This window comes from Parasteatoda tepidariorum, chromosome 11, assembly GCF_982258835.1.
Source record: "Parasteatoda tepidariorum strain Cologne lab strain chromosome 11, Ptep-v5.0, whole genome shotgun sequence".
NCBI lineage: Eukaryota > Metazoa > Arthropoda > Arachnida > Araneae > Theridiidae > Parasteatoda > Parasteatoda tepidariorum.
In genome coordinates this window covers 63,715,963-63,733,568 of record NC_141765.1, presented here as the reverse complement: position 1 = coordinate 63,733,568, position 17,606 = coordinate 63,715,963, and the positions used below count along the sequence as shown (strand labels likewise).

Genomic DNA, 17,606 nt, shown 5'->3' with positions numbered 1-17,606 from the left:
AACTTAAAAGATTTTAATCTATATGAAAATCAAGAGAGAAACTAACGTACTTCCTTTTTCTATGACTCTCCAGATGTTGACTCAAAATAACTGATAAATGGATTCCCACATCTTGGGAAAGATCACCAGTGTCCATCAAATGTTCCTCTTTCTGAACATGATGTATTGTGACTAATAAGTTCATATGAGAACAAGAGTAGAAATGTTACTACAGATAACATTTCTACTACATTGAAACTTACAGAGGCATTAAAATCCGATAACACCAGCCTTGTAGGAACTGTAAAATGCTTAAGAGAAATACCAGTCTCCGTAAAAGTGTCCAAATCCAAATTGCATTAGACTGCTGTACTAACTCATAAGGACATCAATCTAACTGTTTATCAGGGGGAAAAGATAAAAATGCTTTGTTAAGCAGTCTTCATCCAACTGATGAAATTACAAATATTTCAAAAAATTAACCTGATACCATTGCTTTCTACAACTAAATTTGGTGAAAACAGCACTTTGGACCTAGCTGATATCAATGCTTGGGTTTTATACAAAGCTGCAACTGGAAAGTCTATTAGTAGACGCCAATTTATTCAAGGCTTAATTGAAGAGATCCGAGAAAAATTTGTTCTCTCCTAACAGAAAAAAATATCACAGGTGTATAAGCAACCACTGAAAACGACGAACAACAAGTTAAGTGTAAACGAGTTCGATGCCTTAGTTCAAATTGTGAAAATAAAACGAAAGATGTTTATTCAAGTTCTATTTGAGGTAAATGTACAAAACGTATTACTAAATTTTGTGCTGAGTGCATATAATAAATTGGATTTAAAAAAATTTTAAAACAAGTGAATAAGAGTAATTTTTTTAAAATTAAGATCTTGGAACAGCAGAATTCTCATAATATTCCACACTGATTACATTGAGCTTTCACAGCAGTTTATGGGAATAAATTAACAGCATTTCTGAGAAAAATACAGAAAATCAAACCATGCATTTAAATATTTTCACTGTTCTTCTTATATTTTTCAAATTAGTTATTTCTGAGGCATCTAGTATTTAGTGCTATAAAAATATGCAAAAAAGGCAGACAATATTTTTATTTACAAATTTATTAAAATCATCGTTAAGTACACATTAAGAAAATTTCAAGAACATAAATTTGCTTTTTGAGTAAAGGCAATATACCATAGGACCATACTTGTAGCAGCAGCAATGAATTCAGTAGATACCATGGGACCATAATATGTACCCTAAAAACAAAGCAATTTTAAAAATTAGAAATAATTCTCAATGATTCACATTTGATAAAGTTATATCACAGAATTAGGATTCAGCATATTAAGGCATTTATTAATAAAACAAAAAAAAACTTTTTTAAAAAAAAAAACTTTTTTTAAAAAAAAAAGCTTTTTTTTAAAAAATAATGTAATTTATTTTAAAATGATTTTAATCTTCACTAATTATAAATTATTGGAAAAAAATCACCCTCAATAAGTAGTACCTTACTTAACTAGCAAACATGTGGTCTTAGACTACTCATTACAATTTTGATCCTCTACAGAGGAAATGGCTTTCTTTGGTAGCCTGAAGACTTGCATGTGAGGTTGAGCACTTTATAATAGGAAGATTTAATGAGGTTCGGCCTCATTACCGGCTGATCAAAGAATCTACCTAGTTGCTGCCAGTGATGCGTGACTTCAGTGATCTACTGGGAACCACATCTTTATGATTAGTCCACAGTGTTTTTTCTGCAGAAAGTGAAAAGATTAGCATGTATGGTGATGCAAGGATTTTTAAGAAAACCTCTTTTTAGAAATTTAGTTATCAAAAATCTAAAAAGAAACAAAAATGAAAAATATTGGTTATTTTGGAAAAAATAAAAGAAATATTCCTTCTAATCACTTTTTTTAAATTTTTTGCTACAATAAACAATAATAAATTTTCTGTATCACATCACAGACCCTAACTAATTTATTACTTAAGAGACAAGGCCTTCACTCACTTACTCCTTACCAATTCTCCTATTCCATTTGAAATTATAAAGCTAATTATGTTCTTTATGAGATAAATAGTAAAACCAAAAAGGTTACATTTTAATATTTTGTAATAATTGGATTAATTAGCATACTGACAGTTATGTAAAATAGCATGTTTTTACCAAGATTTAAGTTTCAACTATGTATTCTATATCATGTGCAAGGAAAAACTAAAAAGAGTTTCATTTTGATATTACTTACTTGTGTAATAACCCAATTGAAAGTTATGCTAAGTAAAAAATTGCCTATAAGACAGAGGTCTCAAATTAAGGCAAAATGTTTCTTAATAGATAAAGGGAAAACTAAGAACGTTTTATTCTGATGCTTTGTAATTATCAGGTAAATTAGTAGTAGTAATCCCTCTGACTTGGTTTACAATAATGCAAAAGACACATTCCAACCAAAATAAAAAGTTTCAAATGTGAACCATATGTTTCATATTAAATTATAAGGATAAACTAAAAAGAGTTTTCGTTATTTGACAGTGTTAATTAGTCTAATTGACAGTAATGCAAATTCCCACCAAGTATTTGGCATATCACAAACTGATTACAGCTTTTGTGCCATCAAACCACAAAGGGGAAAGTTAATACAGGTGGACAATGTGGAACCGTGAAGCTATACCAACGGTATAGTGGTATACCGTGGGTTTGTGTAGCTATACCAACTGGCTGTTGCAAGCAAGTCCGAAAATGATTTTGAATCCTCTAATTTGAACTTAAAATACTAATGCTTCAGAATCCGAACAACTCTGTCAAAAGCAACAGGAAACAACATAGAGCCAGGATGTGAAGAGTTCATGCAAGCAGACCAGTTGGTAGGTGCAGATGACTAGTCAATTATAATATTGGCTATGTTTAAAAATTAAATTTACAATAATAGAATCACTACAATATCAAAATCATCCATAAATTAAATCATTATTGCAGCTGCTTTTATAAAATAAAACTCTTGGAAGGGACATGACATAAATCAACTTTCTCTTGTCTCATAACTAATAAATTTTTCCCCTCAAATTTTGTAAAATACAGATAAGTAACTCCAGTCAGCCACCACTGGCAGAGGTATTTTTACACTTATCGGTGAGATTGAAGAGTCAGATTTAGAAAAGAATAAAATAAGGAGGAATATCATTAAAAATTAATATAAAAATTGCTTATGAATCTGGGAAATTCATTGCATTTCCACCAACACTCAGTATCACATACCATCACGCATCAGCAAACCAGTCTTGTGTGTATTGGTACATCTTATCACTCAATAAGATAAACCTTCTCAGTTAAAAAAAAAAAACGTATAAAGCCATCACAACGGTCCTTGACCAAGTTTAATTAGTTTTTGTTCATGTTCTACTATGATTCAGATAAGAATAAAAGTTGATGGCACATTTTTACATTTAGTGAGGAAAATATGTTAGCTAGCAGCATACTTAAACAGCAAGATTTGCATGTCAAAGATAAATTTAAAATTCTACAAATCTATAACAAACTTCCCAAATGTAGTCAACATGGAGTAGCAACTAAATTAAAAACTTCTCAAGCTGCCAATTTTCAACATTCCAAAAGAGGCAAAAAATAATTCTGATGAAATGAAAAAGAGAAAAAAATTATTAATAGGACATGAATGTAAAGAAAATCAAGAGAAATCAAAATTGTTTTGCTGGAATGATTCAAAAATGTGCATGATTGTAAAATTTCCCTGTCAAAGGCAATTTATTTTTTACACAGACGTGCCAACCTAGCAAAATTAACATTCAGGAGTTTCCCTAACAAGAATTCAGGAGATTTCAGGAGGGGTAAAAAAAGGTGCATGGTATGCAACATTTGGCACTTCTAAGGAATTTTAAGTAAAAAATTTATTACATATAAGAATGCAAGAAATTTTACACACTAATAGAGCAATAATTGTTTAAAAATATTAAATGGAAATAAAATAATTAAACACAGATTTAGCAACACAAAACTATATTAGGTAGATACTCTTTAAATACCATTTCCTTAATAAAACATTATTCAAAAACCCGACACTGTAATAAAAATACACAAAAACTTTTAAAAAATAAACAAATTGAATAAGTATTTTATTTTAAAAAACCAATTCAATACTAATGTCTGTACAATAAAGAACCAATTATCCGGGATGCTCGGGACCATCGCTATCCCGGATGTCTTAATTTCCCGGTTTCCTGGATCGACAAAAAAGTGTCGTTAATCGATGTTTTATCAAACCCAAATAACAAGGAAAAAATGTAAACACATTTTAAAGTAAGAGAAAAAAGAAAAGCACTCCTAAATCTAAAAAGGAAAAAAATTGTAGAAAAATAAAATTTAAAAGAATAAAAAAATTTGCAAGTTTAGACAAGAAAAACAAGTTTAAAAAATAATTACGATTCCTAAATCAACTAATAAACAAAACCAATGATTAAATAACGCAATATATTTCATGGGGGGGCGAAAATAAAAGGAAAACCTATTAATCTAAATAAAAACAACACTTGAAAATTATCGAACCGAAACGATAGTTAAAAAACGGCACTAGCATAAATATTAAAACCTAGAACAAGGCAAGATCAACGGACTTTTAAAAAAAAAAAAAAAACTTATGAAAAAATTTGGTAATACAAATAATTTTATTGAGTGCAAAATTTATCATGAAAATGAAAAAAAAAAAAACGTAGTGGAATCAGAAAAACGAAACTGCAATCTGCTTCATAAAATAATTGTATGCTTAAATTAATAAACAATTCTTTTTTTTTTTATTTATAAAAACGCGATTTTTAATTAAAGCAGGTGTGATTCCACATCAAGAAAAACTTGCGAATGATACCGCACTTCCAAAGAATCAGAATTTATTCAAAAGAAAAACATTTTATTTTTATTAATCGATGTCAAATAGATAAATATATTTTTCTCTTTCATCTTCTGTTCACTGATATGCATGTGCAATGCATTTTCCCCACCCCCTCGTAAATCAAACTAGCAAACGAAATCATCATGCCACTCCTTTGAGTTTAACGACCTAAAAGAGAATAAAGATCTAAAATCTTCAAGGTCGCGGAAGAAATGACGTTTCTCTGGGTAAACGGGGAAAAAAATTCTTCCCTTCCTCACATTTTCCTCTACTCAACTTCACGGATTAGTCCAGTTTCCGCTTCTTTTTTTTCATATCGTTTTAGTTCAAAATGGCGGGAGAACCGAGCAAATTTTTTTTCCGGATTATCTGGATATCAGATAAATGGTTCTCTACTGTATGCATGAAAAAAAGAGTTGCAGACTTAGCTCTCCGCAATTAAGTCTTGCTAAAGTCATTGGTACATGATTTGTTGAAATTGATCCATACTTCCGTTTCGACTTAAGACATCCTTGAATTTTTTTTTTTTTAAAATATACGAAGACTAAACGAATAATTGATATCACGTTGCTAGTTTACGAGCTTGTTGCCAACCGTGGAAAAATACGCATTAAAAACTATAAAAACAGCAAGATACAATATCAATTCCAACTATCGAGAGTACGAGTTTCCCCACTCCTGAACGGACGTCACTCGATAACGACATGTGACGTCATTGCATTCAACTCCACACGAAAGAAGAGGAAAATTTCACCCGCCCCCAGTGTAAGGGGGCGGGTGAAATAGGAGTGCTTTTAGAGGTAACGTTGAAGAGGGGGGGAAATAAAGCATGTTCAGCTACGCTTCAGGCAGATGGTAGTTTGATAAGAGGGGATGGAATTCAAGCTGAAAGAAAAACTTACCTTCTCACTCGCGGAAAAATTAGGTAATTTTGAGTTTGGCCGTCGATCGCAGTAAAATTCGGGAGTTTTTCAAATCAATTCCGGAGGGCGGGAGAATAACTCAAAATTCGGGAGACTCCCGCAAAATGCGGGAGAGTTGGCACGTCTGTTTACATAAAGACACAAGACTTTGCTAATCTATTTAGAAATTCTGGCTTTAAAAAAAGTAAACAGAACAGCAAGATACATATTCTGCATCAGCTGAGAATTAGAGTAAAGGAGATATTGATTGAAGATTATAAAACAGGTGAATTTTTTCATAAAAATAAACTATAATTATTTTTCTTTGTACATCCAGAACACATGCTACAGATTAAAAATGAATCAACAATCAAATGTAAAAATAGTTAAAGATTAACCATGGTGCTAGCATGCATTATGAAATATTTTACACTATATATCAAGAGATAATAATTTAGAAACTTCAGGAGAAAAATCCTTTCAAATTCCAAGAAAAAGAGAAGTCTGTTTTGGAGAATAAAGAAATAATAGTTCCAATCCTGTCCTCCCGAATAGAATCAATATCAGAAAAGCAAACAATAAACTTACAATAAACATTACAGAAAATATGAGATAATATTTGAAAGTTACAAAATATGTTTTAAATTAACTTAACTTATTTAAGGAAATTATGAATCTGAATTATTTTAAATTCTGCTAATCAAAAAACAATACACTAATATTTTTTAAATTATAAATTTTAGTTAAAAAGTAAATGTGAAATAAAACAAAAAAATAAAATATAAATGCATTAAATAATTTAGCTTTCAGTGCATTAGCAAATTTAAACCTAGAAGCCATTTATTTTTTCTTCTAAAATTTGGATATGCCAGTATATAAAATCAGTTGCTTTATAAAATTAAACATTGTCTCAGAATAAATGTGTATTTAAGAAGTGGCAGGCACTATAACACTATACAGAGTGTGGCAAAAAACTAAAAGTTATCGCATCACAGAATAGAAGTAAACTATTTTTTTTATAATATGTGTGTGTTGTCACCCACTTCAGTTACGAAATATTTTTTTCAATATATCTCTTAGTATAAATATTATTTTTCAGCTTTTTTACAATGTCAAGCAAAAGATCTGCTATAGAAATATTTAGGCAACTAACTCAAAACTCCAGGCAAGAAATTAAGTTTCTTATGCTAGGGAATACACTAAACCACACTAAAGTTAGGACTCTCTAAAGCAATCGCTTCAGCAAGAATGGGATAGATTAAAGATAAAAGACTTGCATCCATTGCTGAGAATTTCAACATGCATTTGGATCTCTGCATTGCTATAAAAGGCAGCTACTTTGAAAACAATTAAATTATTATTTTTTTAAAAGTCTACTCTTCTTATTATTTTTTATATTTTGTTAAGTTTATTTTACGTAAATTTATAATGAAAATAGATTTTCAGTTTTTTTTTGCTGCACCTTGTATTTTTATAAAAATTGCACAAAACTGACATGCACATAACCGATTTTATAATATAATTGACTGATTATATATAACTAACTTAATAATATTAGTGACTCAAACAAGATTATACTAATAAAATTAATTTGAGATCTAAATTACAACTCAGTGTTGATACATCCTACTAAGGAAAATAACAATGGAGTTTTTGTAGTTATAATGTTGGACTAAAACTGTAGTGAAATGACAATTAACATTGAGTAAGCTGTTTAAAAAATGCCAAGGCCTAAGTTTTGAAAATTGTTATTTTTTCTTTTTTGTATACTATAAGCACCAAGATTGTAAAAAAACAAAACAAAAATGAATATAAATGTAACTGAATGCCGGAAAGCAGAACTAATTTCAGGGGTGCACAGTATTGCATTTTGGTCTATTTCATTTATATGAAAATAAAAACAATGCTTTTAAGATCTTTCAGCAGATGATGTAAAGTAATTATATTTTAAAAAATTTTCATTAGCACTATAATAATTATTGATTCTTTTACTCAGGTTAATTTTTGTACTTTTGTCAAGTTTTTCACACGGCATCAGTGTTGCATGGCTCCAAAAATATTGCTGCATATTTTATAGAGCCCTAACTACTTTCGATAAAGATCATTAACTTCTGTTATAAAATCATAAAGAAAATACTAAATTTCAGGCATATTACTGAAGAAAAAAAATATTCTAGATCTAAGCTAAGGTCTCCTGAATTTTCAGAATATTAAATCAGGTTTTATACCTACCCTATGGTAAAGTGACAGGAAAAATGCAGATGGAATGCTTGATGCATCTTCACTGTTGCGCTGTGCCTGCATATAAAAAATATAAAATTAAATCAAACAAAACAGTTTGAGGATAAAGCACATACAATAAAATTAGTCACATTTATAAGTATCAATAAAAATGTGTTAGTGAATACTTTATATTTTTAAGTTAAATAAAAAATGAAACAATATACTTAAGAGACTTATATTTATTTTGGATAGTAAATTTCATAATATGAATTACAATTTAAGTTTCATGTTAAACTCTTAAGTATTTAATTAAGAAAAAAAAATTTTTTTCTGCAAAAAATAAATGGAACTTCAATTTAATGCAAGTAGATAATTTTTTTTGAAAGATTTTGAATTCCTCACAAACTTTAAAGTTCAACAGGTGAGGGAGAAAAAAATATTTTCCAACCAAATGATTTTTTACTCTGTTAGAATTTTCCTTTTTTTTTTTCATTTGATGGAACAAAATAAGTTCGGATTTCTATCCTTAAATAAAATCTGCTAAGGGAACCCACTTTGTTTTGGGATGAAACAATTTAAAGTCTTTAAGATGAACATAATTCTAAGAATAAGGATATATGAGATTTCCAGCTATTGATATATTTGGGCACAATTCTACTTCTTTTGAATAGTTTAAAAAAAAGATTTTGTTAGACACAAATATTGATTTTATGTACAGTAATCAAATTTATTATAAATATGCATTTGTGTCTAGTCTAATGCCATGTCCAGTCTAATGTCATGACTATTTAAAATTATTAATTCAAAAATGTTCTAAATGTAAATTAACGAATGATCAGTGATTCTGCTTATACACTATGGCATATCATATATGCTAAAATCGTAGATGCATATAAAAAGTTACAACACATCCCCTGGAATACATAATCCTGCACCGCGAAAATAAAGTAATAATAATAAGGAATCATTGGAAAAATAACCAACATAGATTATTCATGGTGTTAAGACTAAACTAAAAAATATATATATAATTACTGATTCAGTTACAAATTAATCAGAAAATTTACTTTTCTTGCCTACCTTTAAGATCTAGGTTTAAATTATTTTTAATAGGAACCCATTTTTTAGAGAGGAAAAAAAAAACAGAAATTTGGAAGTCCTAGATTTAAAGGACATTTATTTTCCTAATTCTAGCAGAATCCCAGAAAAATAAAAAGTTATTTTGAAAAATTCATTAAACTATTCCTATTATTTAAATGAAAAACTGATTGGAACAAAATGCAGAACTGCTATAAAGTGTTCAAATATAAATCAGCACTAACAAACAGAAGAGCTCTTTTCTAATATTATATTGTTGCCAGAAACACACTTTTTGATAGTAAACTTAGTTGAATTCTCACAATTAAAAACTAGATCAACATGCAAACTTGCACTTTGTCCATATATACTCTAGGAATAGAAAGAAACTAACAATTTTTTAGAGAAAAATATTAACTTCACACATTTTTCTATTGAAATTAAAATCCTCTTTATAGGTGAAATTTAAAACTATTTTTTTCAAAAGTTAAACCAAAAATAAAGTTGCTTGTTCCCAAATCCATAAACAATCATCTTTAGTAAATGAAATTTTTAGGTTATTTACTTTTTATTCAATGTTTTACAAAATTTCTTTAAAAAAAAACATCTCTAATTCAATTCTTAAATTGTGGAATTTTTGATAACTAAATGATTTCAGACTCAAAATGCTGTGTTAATGTATATTTCTCTCAAGACAGAGTTATTATTCTATTATATTAGATACTAGTAATACGCTATTCCTAATTGTAGTCTTTTTTTTCATTTGTAAAATTAGCATTAAATTAAAAAAAACTAGGGAAAGGCTATAAAAAAATTGGTTTAGGAACTAAGTCAAAGTACTAAGATAAATATCTGTATTATAGAATGAGTACCACACAGTAAGTATTATTCTCATCATGAATTAGGGAAAGTTGTATAAAATGGGATATCTAGTTTAAAATATGTTTTAAAAAAAAAACTAAATTTATAAATAAAAGAGCTGCAAATGTTTCTATGGACACATTAAACTTCCATTTTCAAAAATACATTACTTTAAGAAAAATAAAGATTAATATTTTCTGATTCAAAAAACAGAAGAGGAAATTAAACCTAGTACCCCACCTCATGTATGGAGAAGTAAGGAAAATTAATTAAACTAACATTCAAACTATTGGAAATGCAGAAAAATAGGGTTTATTGGAATTTATGTTGTTTTAATTATTAAAGAGTCTATTTTAATAGGTCTAACCTTTTTAAGATTTAACTTGCAAGACACACAGATACAATGGGTCAAAAATGCCAATACATTTATTTTTTACTATGCTTAATTACCTAGTGAACATTTTATTCATTTAACAATCAATTTAAATTTAAAAAGAAATCACAGCTGCTTGCTTCACCATAAATATAAATATGGACTGAATGGAGTTTAACTACACTGAACCAAAGACAATTAAATGCATTTTAGGGCATATATTAACTATAATTGAAATTTTCACAAGTTTGTGCACCTTTAATAATCATCAAAAGTTACAATACAGGTGTAAAAAAATACATAACAAAAATTAAGCATACTAGCACTCGAGAAAACAAGACTAATATGGCTTCTGTAGTTTAGCAGTAATAATAAACTCATTTAACTCATATGTACAGTAATATCATATTTGCTCAAGAAATATCAAACTTCTTCCCGCCTCAATAACCTATGTATTCTTATACTTAAAGATGGGGGTGGGGGGCAATTAATTTACATTCACAAAAGATTCAATTTAAACAGTTGTACACTATCGATAACCACTGTAAACATGTACACTACCGGTCAAAAGTTTGCGAAAATTTTGAAATCTGCAAAGAAAAGGTCTAAATTCAAATGTTCATAGAACTGCGAAAAATCATTCAAATGGCATGAAAATTTGATATGTTCTAAAGTGAACCCTCTACTGTTAGTTACATATGATCAAATTGCAACACTTTGTTTTTTTGCGAACTGAATCCAGCTTTTCATCACGGATTGTTTTTATGGTGAAAAAAGTTGTTAAGTTTGAAAACTTGCTAAACTTGCAAAAAATATTTTTTGTACTTTTTGTTAATAGAAAATAGTTATTTAAGCAGTTCTATGCAAGCCCTCAAAATTTCAAATCGATTCGACTTTTTTTGACGAAGTTATAGAATTTTGAAAAACATGTGTACTTCTCTCGATTTTTGAGCATTCCACATATGCAGTATTCTGGTCTATACATCTTCTATCAAAGAACTTTTTAATTTTTATGTTTTCAAATAATTAATATTTATCATAAAACAAATACTCTTATTCATTATTGCAATTATTATTGTTTATATTTATTGCTTACATGTATTAGTTTTTACATGTATTAAATTAAAATAAAAAATTATAACAATAATTACATAAATAATTCTGAAAAAATAATAACAATAGTATAAAAAATTTGCATTTTTATTAAACTATTTTATTTACAACATTTCAAATATTTAACATACTCTTATTCGTATTTTGTAATTAAATAAATTAACATTTAAATCTTAGATTCCTCGAACTATCCAACTCTTGCTTTTATTATAGCCTTACATATGCATAGCATTCGTTCTAATAAACCATTAATCACTTCAAGTGATATAGAGTTCTATTCCTGTTGTAAAATGTCCCATAACTGACTTCGATTCAAATATCAGAGCATCGTTTGCAAGAACAAACAAATTTTCGATGAAATGTGACATCTATGAGATATTGTTTTAGTTATATTCATAATAAATTCTTCGTAGTAATAATAATTACAATAATAAATAAGAATATTTGTTTTATAATCAATATTAATTATTTGAAAATATAGAAAACATTAAAATTAAAAAGTTCTTTGGTCGTAATGTATAGACCAAAGGACCGCATATGTGGAATGCTTAAAAATCGAGAAAAGTACACATGTATTTCAAAATTCTATAACTTCGTCAAAAAAAATCAAATCGATTTGAAATTTTGAGGGCTTACATAGAAGTGTTCAAATAACTATTTTCTATTAACAGAAAGTACAAAAAATTTTTTTGCAAGTTTGGCAAGTGTTCAAACTTAACAACTTTTTTCACCATAGAAACAATCCGTGATGAAAAGCTGGATTCAGTTCGCAAAAAACAAAGTATTGCAATTTGATCATATGTAACTAACTGTAGAGGGTTCACCTTAGAACATAACAAATTTTTATGCAATTTGAATGATTTTTCGCAGTTCTATGAACATTTGAATTTAGAACTTTTTTTTGGAGATTTCAAAATTTTCGCAAACTTTTGACCGGTAGTGTATGCAAGTATGTATATGCATGCATGTATATAGATACATATCTATATATAAATATATATATAAACATGCACTCATATATCTATTAGATATCATACTCAAGCATTGCAATATTTATCTTAATATTCCTTCTAATATACTAGGGTAACAGGGAAGTAATGTCATTTCGGTGCATTTGATATCTGTTACCAAGATTTTATTTTTAATTAATAATGTTTCATCCTCGTTAGCAACAACCTTTCAATGCCGGATTGAAGGTGAATAGAATAAAATGAATTGGTTTTTAAGACTAACAAATATTTAACTCGCCGAAACGACATTACTTTTCAGTCCCCATAATATTTTAATAATTACAACTTTATCAAGTGTCTGTAAAGGGAATATTTATTAAAACTGTTTATCTCATTCGGGACAAGAAAACTAAAAGATGTTATAAGAAAAAAACACACCTTTCTGATAGCAGCATATCCTTCTTCATCATAAACTTTCACGCCATGTTCACCACTAAATATCTGTTCTGCATTTTCAGTCCAGCTGAACTGAAAAGATATTTCATTCCATCAGATTTAATAAAAAGAAATATGTGAAGAAAGAGAGAAAAAAATTCTAAAATATTTACATTCTATTAAATTCCACTTAAAGACAAAAAAAAAAAAGGAATATTTTTGTTTTGCAAATAAGCAAATCATATTTATGGCAATTTATTTGATTACATTCTTCTAAAACAAAAGCAATAATTAAAAATATGAGCTAACTTATAATTTAAATACTGATAAAATATATCAAACTGAATCATATAACATAGAAATCTGATAAAATATATCAAAAAAATCATACTTTATAATTTATCAACTCGTATTTTAAAGCATCATAAACAAGTTTAGATTACAAATTCTTAAAAAAAGAACAATACAGTAGAGAAACATTTATCCCGTATCCAGATAACCAGAAAAAAGTTTGCTCAGTTTTCCCGCCATTTTAAACTAGAACGATTATGGAAAAAAAAAGCGGAAATTGCACTCATCCTTGAAGTTGAGTAGAGGAAATTGTGAGGAAGGGAAGATTTTTTTTTCCCCGTTTACCCAGAGAAACATCATTTCTTTCTTGACCTGGAAGATCTTTAGAATGAGAGGAGGCAGGGAAGGGAGGAATGTTTTATTTTCTCTTTTAGGCCATCAATCAAACTCAAAAGAGAGGCATGCTGATTTCATGTTTTCTCTTTGATTTGTGAGGGGGTGGGGAAAATGCATTGCACATGCATATCAGTGTACAGAAGATGAAAAAGAAAAATATATTTATCTATTTGACATCGATTAATAAAAATAAAATCTTTTTCTTTTGAATAAATTCTCCTTGGAAGTGTGGTATCATTTGCAAGTTTTTCGTGATGTGGAATCACATCTGCTTTAATTAAAAATAGTGTTTTTATAAATAAAGAAAATAAAAGAATTGTTTATTAATTTAAACATATGATTATTTTATGAAGCGGATTGCAGTTTCGTTTTTCTGATTCCACTAGCTCCTACGATTTTACAACTCTTGTCAGTCCTTGAAAACGCTAATAACTACTAAGGTGACTGATAAGGGGATTAGTCTAAATCATTCACCACTAAATCATTTTAGTTTGAATAACAGACAAGAAATGCTAGACAAAATGCAACGCCAACTTGCTTCCAATAGAAGTTATTAAAATTTTACTTCAAGAATATAATACATGGCTGAAATCGTTCAAAATTATTAATTCTTTTTTTCTCTTTTATTCTAAGTTGTAAGTTCAACACTACATTAAAAAAAAAAAATAAAAAAAAACATTATTCCAAATTTTTTAAGTATTAAAATAAATATATAGAATAAAGTGTAAATTTTAGAAGCTACAGCATTATATCTTAAAGTACACACACTTGACAAAAATAATTACTACGTGCAGAACATTGAAATACCCCTTTTAATGACGAAGATCAATATATTTATATCTTAATATGAACATAAGTTTATAATGAACAAAAAATCAAATCATGATAAATGAAATATAAATTTCCTTTTACTACATTACACAAACAATTACAAAATATATTGAAAAACTACCTGGTATTTTAAATTATCAGGAGATTTTACAGCTGGAACAGATTTACCAGATTTTTCAGCATATAAAGCAAGTTCCTGCATAAAAAAAAAAGAAACAATCACCTATAAATCATAGTACTGATTGAACTATTCATGTTTAAGTATAAAACTTTTGGTATAATATCAGAATTGCAAATTTTTGTAATTATTTTAATTTTAATTAAAGAATTTCAAGTGAGTGAGGTTTTCAATAAATATAATTTTAATATATTATTGCAGAGATATACAATTATATTAAAACCTTAATTTAACTATTATAAGTTGAAGACATTTATATACTCAAATTATTGAAGTTTAAAACTGCTATGTTCGATGTAAAATTATGTTTATGATATAGAATTTACTTAAAATATTTGTATTTTTTTAAATCTCATATCTTTTTTTTTATTAGTTTATTTATTAAATCATCAAAGAAATAAACAAAAAGAAAAACTTGGCATTATTTGGTCACTTGATTGAATTATAATTGATACATATAAGGCCATTAAAATATGTTTTGTGATACATAAAAACAACACTTTAAAGATTTACTTCTTTGAATATGAATTAACAATACAATACATTTTAATGTAAAAATAAACAAAACTGAAAATATAATTTGTTTAAAAAATAAAAACAAAAACATGATAAATAATTTATGAAAATAGTAAATTCATTCTTAACCCAGCATTTAGCCATTCTCAGCAATAAATTACCATAAACTCTGTTTAATTCTATGTAAGGCAAGGACATGTCCCTTTGCTTATGAATGATTTTTTATTTAGCTCTTTATGGACAAAGGTCAGAAATAGAAAATTCCGATTAAAAAAAACGTCTCGAAAAAATAATTTTAAAAATATTTCTATTAATATTCTTTAAAAATTTCTTAAATGATTTTTTTCCAACTTTAATATTTTTAATTTTAAAAGGGAAAAAAAGGTCTATTGATAAAATAGGGCCAGAAATTTACTAGTTTTAACCTCCTAAAATACTTTTAAATTTTTTTTCACTATATTCACAACACTAAAAATAGTTGAGAGTAAGTAAAATTTCAAAAAAAAAAATTTCTCTTCCTCAAAAATAGCAATTAAGGCTTTGAACTTATAGTTAATGAGAAAACAACTAAGAAATTTTCCTACAGACTAATATAAAAAGCAGCTTTAGGATTTTTGAGGAACAACTAGCTAGTTTTTAAATGATTAAATACCATTTCAACTTGAAAATATCTTTATTAATGAATAAAAAATTGTTGTACTTTCAAACTCAGTTTCCTAATTAAAATTAATTTTTGTAACATTTTGTAAACTTTTATCAAACTGCATTATTTCCGTTGAAAGATTCCTGTTTATTAACCATGCGTTTCAGAAAGCAAAAAATTTTAAACAAAAGAAAAAAAAAGAAGCAAAATCTTTAGAAAAATATAACAATGCATACATTTTTACATTAAAAGTAATAAAATTAGTTACCTTAACATATGGAGTACAAGAAACAGAAATTTCACTTATGAGAGCAACCTCAGACACCACCATGCCATCAGTAGTTGTATAAGTATTTTGCTCCACTTTCGGACTTTTACATATTTCACCTATCAAAAACAAAAAGCACTATGCAATATTTTCACTATTCAGATTTATTGACTGCGCTAAGGAATTTATGGAATGAAAAAGACATTTTGGAATTAAATTATTGGATAATTTAAAATAAAATTTACCAAAACTACAAAAGAAACAAGTTTTCAAAAGATTTTTAGGAACAGTGAATATTGATCCACTGTACCTCATGTGGAAGCAAAAGAAATACTGAAAATTTATACATACTATACATATGCAAATAATTTCAAAAAATATAGAAGCTACAATACTTCTTTTCTGGAAATACTTAAAAGGGAGTAATTCAATCTCTACAAAATTAAAAAAATTACTTTAATCAGCTCAAAAGTTAAAATTTGATCAAAATGGATTCCTTGGTATTTCCCATGTAGTTCTTTTACTTGTATATAACTAGTACTATGCTACCATTTATGAAGCTTCATATGAGCAAAAGAAAAAAAAAACTGGATAGAAATAGATTTAAAAGGAGTTGGTCCACTGTACCCCATTTTTCCCTTGTATTAATTTACATAAAATGTCTTTGCATGCATTACAAATGTGTGACTATATCCACAGGTTTTTGATAGTTTTAAACAGTTTTTGATGCTCTTTTTGGTGCTTATCAAAAACTTTCAAAACCTAACGTTGGATTCTATGAGCAATAAAAATACTTTAGTTAAAAAGCTTTTTTGCTCATTTACAGAAATTGTAATTTTTTCAAAAGACCAACATATGAATTTTCAATGCTGTAGCTGAAGGATCAGATAAGAAAAGATTTTTAAAACAGAATCAAGTAAGGAACCTAATCTTAAAATAAATAATGTATACCAAGGCTTTCTTTTTTAGAGTAGGAGGCTACAAACAATTTTAAGTGGCTAGTTTTAAAGCACAATTTGAGAAATACCCTAATATCATATATCTTATAAAAAATATAAACGTAGAGCATTGAAATGCAATTTAAGCACAAGATAGTTTTATAGAAAACCATAAAATCAAAATATCTGAAAGAATAGCAAAATTTTTTCACCGAGACAATAATTAGTATTAAAATAAACTTAAAGTAACCGGTGATATTTAAAATTTATTTTAAAATGGTAACAATTCTCACCTAATGCACTGTGAAAAATGAGAAGAGAAAATAGTTGTAATAATATTAATGACATCTTGAAATCAAACTTATGAATAAAATTTAATTGCTAAAGATTTTGACTTAAATTAGATATTCTAGAGGAGCAAGATACACATCGGCAAAAGCAACGTCACGTCAACAATACAAGTAGAACATATTTTGTTGCACGCTTCCGGCTCTCTGTTTCTATCTGTATTTATTATCACCAAAAAAATCTGTTTTTTAATCATGGTAACCTGCGTGGAATAAATGGTATTTTCTACACTAGAGAACGCTGCGAGCTCTTGACTGCCTACATTACCGGGTTACTGTTTTTGGTGTGTATTGAAGCCATTTGGCTCTCAACGTGATCATTGTGTTTTTAGGTTCTCGTGAACAGTATTTTCTTTATACGTTTATTTGTTAACTGATTTATTA

At 27.7% G+C, this 17,606-nt stretch overlaps 1 protein-coding gene across 1 annotated transcript; it reads right to left on the bottom strand.

The window, feature by feature from the left end:
- Positions 1–1,087: 1,087 nt before the first annotated feature.
- LOC107456718 (translocon-associated protein subunit delta) lies at positions 1,088–17,387 on the bottom strand. The gene is made up of 6 exons (XM_087155486.1): positions 17,169–17,387; positions 15,938–16,056; positions 14,454–14,528; positions 12,818–12,907; positions 8,015–8,080; positions 1,088–1,244 (listed from the first exon to the last, which is right to left on the bottom strand). Exons 1-6 carry the CDS (start codon positions 17,221–17,223, stop codon positions 1,140–1,142), a joined length of 510 nt encoding a protein of 169 aa, XP_087011612.1. The 5' UTR covers positions 17,224–17,387; the 3' UTR covers positions 1,088–1,139.
- Between the last annotated feature and the right edge of the window lie 219 nt (positions 17,388–17,606).

Coding starts and splice junctions, on each gene's coding strand:
- LOC107456718 (XM_087155486.1), bottom strand. CDS start 17,223: ATGTCATTAATATTATTACAACTATTTTCTCTTCTCATTTTTCACAGT. Junction 14,529..15,937: donor CTTGTACTCCATATGTTAAG/GTAACTAATTTT, acceptor TTTTTTATGCAG/GAACTTGCTTTATATGCTGA. Junction 1,245..8,014: donor TCCTGTCACTTTACCATAGG/GTAGGTATAAAA, acceptor CTTTGTTTTTAG/GGTACATATTATGGTCCCAT.